This window comes from Anopheles nili, chromosome 3 (assembly GCF_943737925.1).
Source record: "Anopheles nili chromosome 3, idAnoNiliSN_F5_01, whole genome shotgun sequence".
NCBI lineage: Eukaryota > Metazoa > Arthropoda > Insecta > Diptera > Culicidae > Anopheles > Anopheles nili.
This window is the reverse complement of record NC_071292.1, coordinates 8,908,817-8,919,511: the sequence shown is the minus strand read 5'-3', so window position 1 is coordinate 8,919,511 and position 10,695 is coordinate 8,908,817. Positions and strand designations below refer to the sequence as shown.

The window sequence follows — 10,695 nt, the reverse complement described above, 5'->3', positions numbered from 1 at the left end:
CACTATTTGAAATATTTCAGATAAATAGCGCCATCTATTGGGAAAAAATTACATTTTTGGTACAGCGGCACCCATAATCTGTTATACGGTACATTTTTATTTTGTAGCACAGTTGGCGCCAAATTTTAAATCGCGAAAAATGTTAACTCCTAGCTGGTATGCTCTCCTGTTACTTTTGCGAAAAATTTTCGCTGATTGTATCGTTGAATGCGCAGCACTTTTTTCACGATTATTTTATTTCTTTCACGTGGTTTACCGTTGTTTGGTCGCTTGTATTCGGCATGTTCTCGGCGAACAGATAAGTTTGAAAGATCGTGTTTACATCTTTGCTTGAACCAATCGTATCAAAAGTACTATTCGTTATTGTGATTACCTAGTGCAGGTCACAGTTTTATATCTTTTTTATTGCATTTTTAAACGACTAAATTTTATTCCATAATTAGTTAGCCTGCACATTTAGGTACAATGGCAATTTTAGGCACCAAAGTGGATTCAAAAACCAGCGTACTCATCAGGAAATTTAGTTCTTCGAGATAAAGCATGTTTGCATATTTTATAGAGCATAAAGCAACATAAAGAACAGTGCATAGGTTACTATTTAAAATTATTTCGTTAAGAAAATCCAATGAAATCTCTCGCACCCGGTTCTGTCACGCAGGACTGTTTCTTCGCCTTGCTCTTGAACGTCACATTGACAGTGCTTGGCCTGCTCTTTTACGTACTACCTTGATTTTTCTAAACAGAGAAAATATCAATTCTCGGTCGGTTCGAATTCACTGGAGGTGAGTGCGGATTGTTGCTGAAAATTCTTCTGATAAATCGGGTTGGTAGTGCGGCCTCTGTTTGAGCCTTAAAAAACCCTACTGCTAGTGAGGAAACGAATTGGCACCACCCAACAGAGGCGAGCCTTCATTTTGTTGCATTGGAAATATAGTGCTTTTTTTGTGGGGTTATGATGTCGTAATCGCCCCAAAGGATACGGTGAAAAATACTGCACGAAATAGTAATTCCCCCGTGTGAACACTCCCGCTTGTCTATGCGTGCGGTTGCTGGCGTTTATTTCGCAACCAGCGCCGGGTGTGCGGCCATAGCAAGATGGGCACAAAATTCGCATTACATAACGTTGAGTTTTCTTCGGCATATCAAAGCAGTCATATGTTTCCCAGTGGCAGACAGGATTCACGTTTGACAGATCATAGCAACCCTTTTTTCTATATGGCGTTGGATTATTTCGCCCTTATCCCCCAAGGGGTTGTCAACTGTGTCTGTGTTTTGCTTTTTATTAACTCAAAACTGTCCTCCCAACAGGAACGATGGCCAACGTAAACCTTGCGTCGGTTCTGCTGCGAAATGCCCTGCGCACGAAGATGGGCACCCGCCAGTCCAGTGACATGGTCTCGCAGAAGATCGGCAAGCGGGAAGTCGTCGGACACGGCTGGAACGGACTGCCCGTGTACGCTGACCGTGTGGATTACCCCATGCCGGCCATCCGCTTCAAGGAAAACACCCGTGACGTTATGGTAAACATGCTGACCGCACACGACGTGGTGCGCCTCCATAAGTTGTCACGAGTCCGTTTAACCGTTCCGGCATCGTTTTTCCGTAGGCCCTGCGGGAGAAGGAAAAGGGAGACTGGAAGAAGCTGTCCGTGCAGGAGAAGAAGGCCCTGTACCGTGCGTCGTTCTGTCAGACCTTTGCCGAGATGAAGCACCCAACCGGTGAGTGGAAGGCCTGCCTCGGTGGCGCCCTGATCGTCACCTCGATGAGCCTCATCTGCATGTTGATGATGAAGGCATTCGTGTACGATGCGATTCCGGAAACGTTCGACGAAGAGCACCAGAAGGCGCAGCTGAAGCGTATGCTCGATCTCAACATCAACCCGATTCACGGTGTGTCGTCCAAGTGGGACTACGACAACAACAAGTGGAAGTAAAGCACCCGGTGGCGATGGGATGCTCGATTGCCGGCCCTGTAAACTAATCTTATATTCCGTGATTGAACCAGGTTGCAGTCCGTTCTGCGAGCGCTCATTGAGTTAATAAATATCAGTGAAACCTCTAGGATATCCAAATGGCTCTTTTTTTGCTTTCGATACGATACGATGATACTTGTTGCGCGTCCTGCAACGGATGAGCACGTGTGGTGGATACAAGAGCCCATGGAAGGCTACCAGCCTTCGAATATCAGAGCCGCTCTCGTTATGAGAGATATCTTTAATCCGACACATTAATATCGGTTACATAATGTGAAGCACCTTCTTGATGGGTTTCGTAATGGAACGTACTTTACTTACTTGCTGCAGGAGAAACAGGAACAGCACGTGGCAAACATCTTTCGGGGGAGAAATAAAACCACAACAATTGCACTTTGTATCGACGGCTTCGGCTGGCAGTCTTTGGACTCGTTTAGTTTATTACAATCGAAATGTAGTTGTAGACCAGTGAGAAATGAAGAAACCGAAAATGATTCACCTTCCCCGATTGCGTTGCTGCTACTTTGTAAAGGAAGAAAATTAGGCCATTGCTTCAAGTCCCTAGCGGAAATGGGGTTGTTTGTTCGTCGATACAACGAGGTGATTGGGCCTCATTACTTGCTGCTCATGTTGGTAGTGCTCGCGTAGCTTGGCTTTCCCCAGGCATTCATGCTCGGTACGACAATCCGCCGTTGGCCGCTCTCTCGTTGCAGCACCTCCATTAGGCTCATGCTTGGTAGCCACGACTGAAAAAAACCCGGGAAAAAAGAGAAATGTAACGCAATTTCGCTGCTGAACGAGGCGGTCGATACGTACCGTAGCACGATCCGCCGTTGCGACGATGTTCCGGTTCGGTTCAGCATCATAGGCCACCGATTCGACCCCAAACATGTGACACATCTCTTGCACGATGGAGCGCTTCTCACGATTCATCACCGGGAAGGAGTAGGAGCGTGATTTCTGCTTGCTTTCCTTCGCCAGCTTCACCAGCTCGGTCAATTTCTCGTGAATCATCTGCACCAAGGCCGGGTCTTTCTTCGCGTAGGCTCGAAGCGTTTCCGAATAGTTCGGTTGCAGTTTTGATGGTAGATCTGGGTTACGGATCTGCAGCGCTATTGCCAATCGGCGGTTACGCTCGAGCATTCGACACTCTTCGTTACACTCCAAGCTGCAAAAGAAAGGAAGGTGAGAAGCCGATAAGTCTATGCACAGTTCCGGATGAGGTCGCAGGGCCCGCTTTGCTTACGTTTTGTTGCTTTTCGGTCGCACCGGTCCCAAAATGTCGCTCAGTTCGACGGAACCGCCCCGTTGCATTTCCTGCACCGACGAAGCTAGCTGAGCCGATGCGATCCGACGGTACTCTTTGGAGAAATCGTGACATGTCCGTTGCTGCTTTCGGTGTCCGCATTCACACGTCACCTCCACGATGATTCGGCAGGCCACCTCGGGACAGGCGCCTTCGTGACACGGTGCATTACACGGATGCGAACACGTTTCCCGGGCGGTCGTGCAGTTTTGCTTACAAACGGCACCCTCCAGCATGCATTCGCCTTCGTGACACGCCCGGATGCACTTGTGCCGGCCACAAGGAAGTGGTCGGGTGCATGGCATACCGCAGCTGAACGAATCCTGATAGCACGGGATGGTTTTGCGCTGTTCATGTCGTCCATGACAGTATTTGCTCGTGAGGACGACACACGGAGGACATTCCGGTTCCGCGTGGCAATTGTGTAGGGCCGCATGGTCACACGAATGCCGCCGACTGCATGGTCTATCGCAGGGTGGTTTCTTTGTGCCACAAGGCACCGGCGGGTAGATGATACTTGCGCCACAATCACACGTCAGCTCGTCGAAGGACACGCGGTGACACGGCTGGCAGTTGCCCTTGTGGCAGGGCTTATCACAACGGTGCCGGCCGCAGGAAAGTGGCAACGAGCACGTTTTCGGGCAGATGTGATCGAAATCTATACAGCACAGCTGATTGCATTTGTGCTTGGCGCAGCTGCGCCGTCGTACGCACCGTTTCTTGCACCGTGCGTCATCAGCACGTGTCGTGAGGTCCTTGCACTTCATCGGTTGATCCATGCTGCCACAACGGCACTTGACGGTGGTGGATTTCTTGCAGGGTGGGCAGTCACCCCGGTGGCAAGGAACCTCACAGCAATGATTCGCACCGGGTGGGCCACATTTCAGCTTCCGGCCGCAGTTACCCGAACAGGTCGGAATCGGATCCAGACAGGACGTACGGCTATCGCGTTCGATTGCCTGACGACCACACGGACAGCTGAGGACACGCTCGGGTGCATCGGCACACGGATCGCATTCGCCTTCGTGGCATAAACGCTGGCATTGGTGGTTACCGCAGGCAAGCGGACGTTCGCAGGGTTTCCCACATCCGTAGCTGGTTTTCTCGAGGTGTTCCACGCTACACGCCACCATGCGTTCGTCCTTTCCGCAGTGACAATTGTGTTGAACCTGCTCGGCACAAGTCTCACAGCTTCCGGCGTGGCACTGCTTGCCACAGTGATGAAGCACGCAGTTGAGCGGTTTATCACAAGTGGCCCCACACAGCAGATCCTCTTTCAAGCAACATTGGACCAGCTTCTCGAGACGTCCGCAACCGCAACGTCGTTGCACCGAAGCCTGACATGGTGGACAAGGACCCGGATGACAGAGAAGCGTGCAGGCATGGTCACAGAAATCGCGACGCTCGCAAGTTTCCCCGCACGAGTGCGCCAGATCGTCACGATTGTACGTGGGGTTCTTTTGCTTTCCACAGAAACAGAAGTACTCGCGCGGGATCTTCTTCGTGACGTTCTGGCAAGCGGGACAGCGCCAACCGGATCCGTCTTCCGCCTGGGAACTCGTCGCCCAACGCGTTACGCACCCAAGATGCAGTATGTGGTAGCAATTCGCGCAGGACCAGGTGGATTGCATCGGTTTAACGATCTCGCAGCACACCAAACACTCCAGCCGATAGCATTCGATTTCGCGCATAAGTTTCTCACGCTGGGAGCACTTCGACAGCGGTGTGGACGAAGGATAATCAGCTGTGGATCGCTTATCCACTTTCGCAGGGACGTTTGGCCGTCCATTTTCTGCACCCGAATCGTCTGTGGTGATGTTGCGGTTTCCCCACTGTCTCGATCCTCCGGCTCGTCGAGATGATCCATCGCCGCTGCGGGACGAGTATTCATCGGTGTAATCGTCGTCGGCGTGACCACGCAGCCGTCCACTTCCGGCTGTCTGTTGGTTGGTTTTCCATTTACCGGCGCGTCCCACTGTACGATCGTCACGCGAGTGCCAACCGTTCCGTGGCTTTAGGCTTTCGTTTCTTCGCGTACGGTCTGATCCGTTTCGTCCGGCACCGTACCGACTGGAAGGACCGGCTCGTGCATCATCCCTGTCGTAGTCATCATCCACGGTCGAAATGGGAAACGGTGGAATGGCCGATGTTGGCACCGGTGCATGATACATCGCGGACTCTAGTGCGGCTACTTCCGGTGGTGCTACATTTCCGGTAGGTTCCGCTTGGTACTTACGGGGTACAAACTCGGCCGCGGTTGGCGTTAGGTTGGAGGTAAGGCCGAAATACTGGAACGATGCCGGCTGCGGGAGGTACTGTAGTTGCTGCTGGAGGTTTTGCTGTATTTGGACGCGCGCGTTGAACTGGGAAACAAAGTCCTCGAAGGTGTTGTTACCGCCACCGGAGCCACTACCGCCTCCACCGCTGCTGACGCTAGCAGCATTGTCGTTGTTTGTGTCCATGCTGCCCTCACCGTGGGCTTTAAGCCCGTAGGCGGACTCAATAACCCCACTATGCGCGCACTTCCGGATGCTTGTTCCTGGCGATAAGGGTGACTATCGGTGAAAAATTAAATGAATGCCATTGCGGGCGGTGGTGAAATGGTACAATAGTGCGGAATGTGCTAGTTGGAACCTGAATCAGACTCGGCTGACGGATCATGCGTACACGATGACTCGTCAGCTTCTCTACTGTTTCTCTTCATACCTTATGAAATAGTGTAGGGATAAATTGGTTTTAAAAACTATCTAAAATAACCAAGAAGCTACAAAAAGAACCACAATATTACACTGTACACGGTTCAGCAGAAATAGGAGCTGTCAACGGACTCGACCCAATGACAGCTCAATGACAGCAGCACCATCTGGTAGTGGGGGCTCGTCTAGGCACAATGGTGTGCAAAAATTACGCAAATGACGTAAACAAAGCGAAACGTAAACAAAGAGCATCGAAGAGTAGTACAAAATAGGAGCTAAAGGAAATCGAACGTGTGCAGGTGTTTTGTGGTGTGTTTGGCGTGGAAAAACGCAGGCAAGCATTGCTGGTGCTAATTAAGACGATCACTTTTAGCGTGATTTCGACGGTTTATGCTGTACCATGACCTGGGAACATCTGGAACGTGGAAGCTCCCCCGTGGACTGGTGCGAAGGAAATTATCTCGTTTCACCAGACATTGCAGAATTCGTCAATACGGTATGTTTTCACTTCTGCGTTTTTTTTCTTACACAGCCTTCAAGCATGCTACTACTAGTGAAGCGTGCAGCACGCGTCTGCTACGCGGTATTGGCACGCTGGCCTCTGTTGCGTAATAAGATTTTTTCCATCTCTCTCTTCCTGTTGGAACAATCCCAGCCCAGGTTCACTTTACTTATGCGACCTAATTTGAACCCACATTCGAGAATGCATTCGTGGCATTCTTTGCCAGCACACATCACGTTTCGCTTGTTTATTTGAATTTCCTGTTTACGCCATTTCCTCGTTTCAGATAAGTAACATTCTGTTTCTGCTCGGACCGCCGTTCCTCATCTACCTGTTTAAAGATTACGGTAGATTCATACAACCTGCCATCCATCTGATATGGGTGCTGTTGATAGTGGTCGGGTTGTCGTCTGCTTATTTCCACGCCACGCTCAGCCTGCTCGGCCAGTTGCTGGATGAGTTGACCATACTGTGGGTATTTATGGCCACGTTGAGCCTCTTCTGTCCGCGACGTCATTTCCCGCGGATATTCAAACGATCGAGGTAAATGCGACAGCACGTGTTCGCTGGCATCTTTCATCGACATCGCACTTTTTCTCTTCCAGGAAACGTTTCTGCTTGTCTATGACCATATTTTCGATTGCAGCAACGGCTCTCTCATTTTGCCATCCCGCCATAAATGCGTTTGCGCTCATGTTTCTGGCCATACCGGCAACTTACCTGCTGTATAAGGAGTTGAAAATGTAAGTAACACTAACGCAGTAAAATGGAATAGTACACTCTTCGAATATGTTCAACTATTATATTAAATAATGTGTCTAACTTTGTTTTCCCAGCGTGCAAGATGAACGTGTCTATCGACTCGGGGTGCGTAACACAACTATCCTGATAATGGCCATCGTTTGCTGGATTAACGATCGCATGTTTTGCGATACATGGTCGTCGATGAACTTTCCATATCTCCACGGCTTCTGGCACATTCTCATCTTCATATCCGCTTACCCAGCCTGTGTGCTGTTTGCTTATTTTTTCGTCAACGACGAGCGCCCAGAAAGCCGACCCGTGCTCAAGTACTGGCCACGAAACGACTTTGAGCTCGGTATACCGTACGTGTCGATTAATTGTGATAAAAAGTTCGATGATGCTATTTAAGAGGCAGCGTGGACTGTCCCTAATAATCGATCAGTTTCTCTCTGCATGCCAAAAAGTACGCTTCATTACCTTGACGTAGCAAATGATTACCCATCATCGATACGAAAGCAGAACGATGAATCTCGAAAATGTACCAAAAAGGAAACAACGACGCTTTACGCTATATCTAACGTCTGGGCAATGAAAAAGGTTAGAAGGATTTGAACATTTTCTTTAGCAAGGATTTGAACACGTGATTTGATCTAACCAGCAGCAATACAGACTTGATTAACATGTATATAAAATCAATACCGCTAGGGTATGCAGTTCAACCAGGAGTGATACTAGAAATATTATTTTATGTGTTGCAATAGATCACCGAATGATAGAGAGGCTGGTGAGCGTTGGTGATAGGCAGATTCAAATATTCATTATGCAAAACTTCTGCCTATTGGTTTTAAAGAGTTTTAATAAAAATAGGCAATAAACAACTTGATTCTTTGCTACATTTTATTCTTAATAACTTTTGAAGTACTTTTGCGATTTGTTAAGTCAAGGTCAAAACTGTATCCTCTTTCAAGATTCTTGGTCATGGGATGTACAATATCAGATCAAACGGTCGTTACTCCGCAATGTATAACATGTACGCAGAATACTGTAACAGTGTTCATGCCAGTTGGCAGGTTTGTGCTTGTTTCTAACCGTCGGAATCAGACGATAAATTCGACGAATTTTCACATGAATCCATGAAACATTTCTTCTGCATTTTATGTCCATGCTGATGTCCATCCGACTGTTTTCCACCACGATAAATTACGGAATTCTTATCCGTTTCGTATATCTTTATCTCGTACAGTAGTTCCGGTTTTTTCATGATCAGCTTCAAGCTATCCCAAATGAAAATTGCCACGTTTTCCGTAGTGCTTGCAAGATTCTTAAAGTATGGCACATCCTTATCCAGGTTGAGATGGTCAAGCTTTTTCATGATAGCCTGGTCCATGTACTCCTTCAAATCGGTAATGTTCATTACCATGCCAGTCTTTGTGTCTACCGGACCCCGTACCGTGACCTCCACTAAAGTAGAAAGTAGATCATGAAAGCATACCTTGAGCACTAAAACGAAGCATGTGCTTACCGGTATAATTATGTCCATGACCGTTGGGATTATTGCATTTTCCGTACACCTGTTGGTTTGCTTCATCGCTCAGAAATGGACTGGGGAAAAACAGTGAATTATTATTATATTACGGATTTTTATTTTGGAGTATGTGCGAACGCTAGAAAAAGAAAAGCATAAGAACTAACCTATGCAGTCGATGGCATGCACTAAAACATTCTTTGCGAGTTAAATAAACCTGGGGTCGCACCGACATATTTGCTACGTAGCACTTGGCAAGTCACAAGTGAATACTAAGCAGTGAACGTTCGAAGGATATACTATTTCTAACAACCTGTTGAATGTTGTTACTATATTTCAGCGTTGAAATGAAAAAAAAAAAGACAACAAAGTAGTTGCCTTTGAAAGCCTCAAAAAAGACAAATCTTCAGGCGTTTTAGCCTTCTACCACTTTAGACAATATCGCTTATAAGTAATATTAAGCACTAAGATGATTTAAAAGGGTAATTTAATGTACTTTCTACGGAAAAATTATTAATTTACTCGCTCTGAAATTTACCGACCAAAACAATCTCGCGCGCTCACTTCTTGACGTTTGAGACGTCAGGAAAACACGACAGTAAAAATTCAAGCACGTAAAATCTGCAGTCGTTATATTTGAAAAATATCACTTAATCAAATTCTTTCCCTTTTAATTTATTTGTTGATTTACAGAAGCCATGGTTTGCTTTGGAAGATGAGCATCAAATATTTAAGGCGTTTGTCATGATCGAGTTTATAATATCTAACGTTTCAACTTTTTTCTTTCAAACCATGCTCTCAAACTTATGTTAGTTCAAATACATTTCTTGCGATTTTTTGAACAGGAAGAGAAAATGATCCACCAACATGGGGAGTTTCTGGACTAGTCTTATGGGTTCGAATGTTCATTAAATTAACCACATTTCACATGAGTATGCTCTTCCCAGTGCCAAGGCCAGTGGTAACCAATTAGAACGCCTTGTGCTTCATGTTACCATCTCAAGCACATCGGCATGCAGCGTTCGTGATTAGAAGCAAACTGTTGCGGCCTCCGTTCCCTCTAACTATCGTACCCAGTAATAGGACAAAAAGAAAGGAAGCGATTAGATGAAAATTGTTTGCAGATGATTTCCGGCATTCCTGCAACTTCCCTCGTAAGGGCACACGGTGATGCACCCATGAGCGAGAGCCGTATTGGCAGAAGTTTCGGAAGAGTCGCCTCGTCAATCGGTTTTCTGCTGCTAGTGCCATTTCGCTCGATAAATGCTCTTACCGTAATTTTATGACATCCGGTTTGGTGCTTTTTACCGCCATCTCGTTACTCACTCATTCCACCTCGCTGGTTGACCTCGCCGGCTGCATGTCCTGCCATGCCGACCGCATGTGCTCCAAATGGGTTGTAATTCAATGTGGTTAACCCGGTCGGCACTTACGGAGGTCTGCCGGGTTCCGAAGGGCCACAATCCGCTTTACCGTCGACATCGTCATCATCGTTTGCCGTTCGGTTGTAATCACGTTAGTGGAAAGTGCTAAGCCTCTGCCTCTACGAACTATTATTTTTTTCTCTCCCGGAAGCCGTATCCTTCCAGTTCGCGTCGAACTGTACCATCGTAATTTCTTGCGTTTTACCTTCAATGCTGCCTTATTGCGGTCTTTCGGAAGGAGTGTCTTGAAAAACTTCCAACCAAACCACGACGGGTACTGTTAAGCACTTTCAGCCAAATTGAATTCATCGTACATCATACAGCGAGATATGGTTAGCGATTTTAATGAATGATATGATTCATTTTCTCGATATAAACGATTCAAAGGATGCTCATAATCCCTCAGCAAGAAAAAAGCAAAGGATATTGGCATTTGTTTGGCGAGACCAAACAAACAGTAAAGTCGGGAACATTCTTTTTCTTGCCAACAAAATCCCATTAAGATTGAGATAATCCATAATTTCGA

General features: G+C 47.1%; 4 protein-coding genes across 5 annotated transcripts; 2 read left to right on the top strand and 2 right to left on the bottom strand.

Annotated features, from left to right (window-relative positions):
* Positions 1–707: 707 nt before the first annotated feature.
* Positions 708–2,063, top strand: LOC128726713 (cytochrome c oxidase subunit 4 isoform 1, mitochondrial-like). 2 transcript variants are annotated; one of them, XM_053820535.1, is made up of 3 exons: positions 708–782; positions 1,309–1,520; positions 1,607–2,063. In XM_053820535.1, the coding sequence occupies exons 2-3, from the start codon at positions 1,314–1,316 to the stop codon at positions 1,931–1,933; spliced, it is 534 nt and encodes a 177-aa protein (XP_053676510.1). In that variant the 5' UTR covers positions 708–782; positions 1,309–1,313; the 3' UTR covers positions 1,934–2,063. The 2 variants fall into 2 exon arrangements, with proteins under 2 accessions (XP_053676510.1, XP_053676511.1); XM_053820536.1 differs by having other exon boundaries at positions 767–823.
* A 328-nt stretch (positions 2,064–2,391) lies between these two features.
* Positions 2,392–5,740, bottom strand: LOC128723137 (protein shuttle craft). Its single transcript, XM_053816849.1, has 3 exons — positions 3,219–5,740; positions 2,789–3,140; positions 2,392–2,718 (listed from the first exon to the last, which is right to left on the bottom strand). Exons 1-3 carry the CDS (start codon positions 5,738–5,740, stop codon positions 2,587–2,589), a joined length of 3,006 nt encoding a protein of 1,001 aa, XP_053672824.1. The 3' UTR covers positions 2,392–2,586.
* A 608-nt stretch (positions 5,741–6,348) lies between these two features.
* LOC128723703 (alkaline ceramidase) lies at positions 6,349–8,082 on the top strand. The gene is made up of 4 exons (XM_053817467.1): positions 6,349–6,470; positions 6,763–7,019; positions 7,082–7,219; positions 7,313–8,082. Exons 1-4 carry the CDS (start codon positions 6,375–6,377, stop codon positions 7,626–7,628), a joined length of 807 nt encoding a protein of 268 aa, XP_053673442.1. The 5' UTR covers positions 6,349–6,374; the 3' UTR covers positions 7,629–8,082.
* Positions 8,083–8,231: 149 nt separating this feature from the next.
* On the bottom strand, positions 8,232–9,024 carry LOC128723726 (6-pyruvoyl tetrahydrobiopterin synthase). Its single transcript, XM_053817491.1, has 3 exons — positions 8,913–9,024; positions 8,743–8,822; positions 8,232–8,681 (listed from the first exon to the last, which is right to left on the bottom strand). The coding sequence occupies exons 1-3, from the start codon at positions 8,978–8,980 to the stop codon at positions 8,305–8,307; spliced, it is 525 nt and encodes a 174-aa protein (XP_053673466.1). The 5' UTR covers positions 8,981–9,024; the 3' UTR covers positions 8,232–8,304.
* Between the last annotated feature and the right edge of the window lie 1,671 nt (positions 9,025–10,695).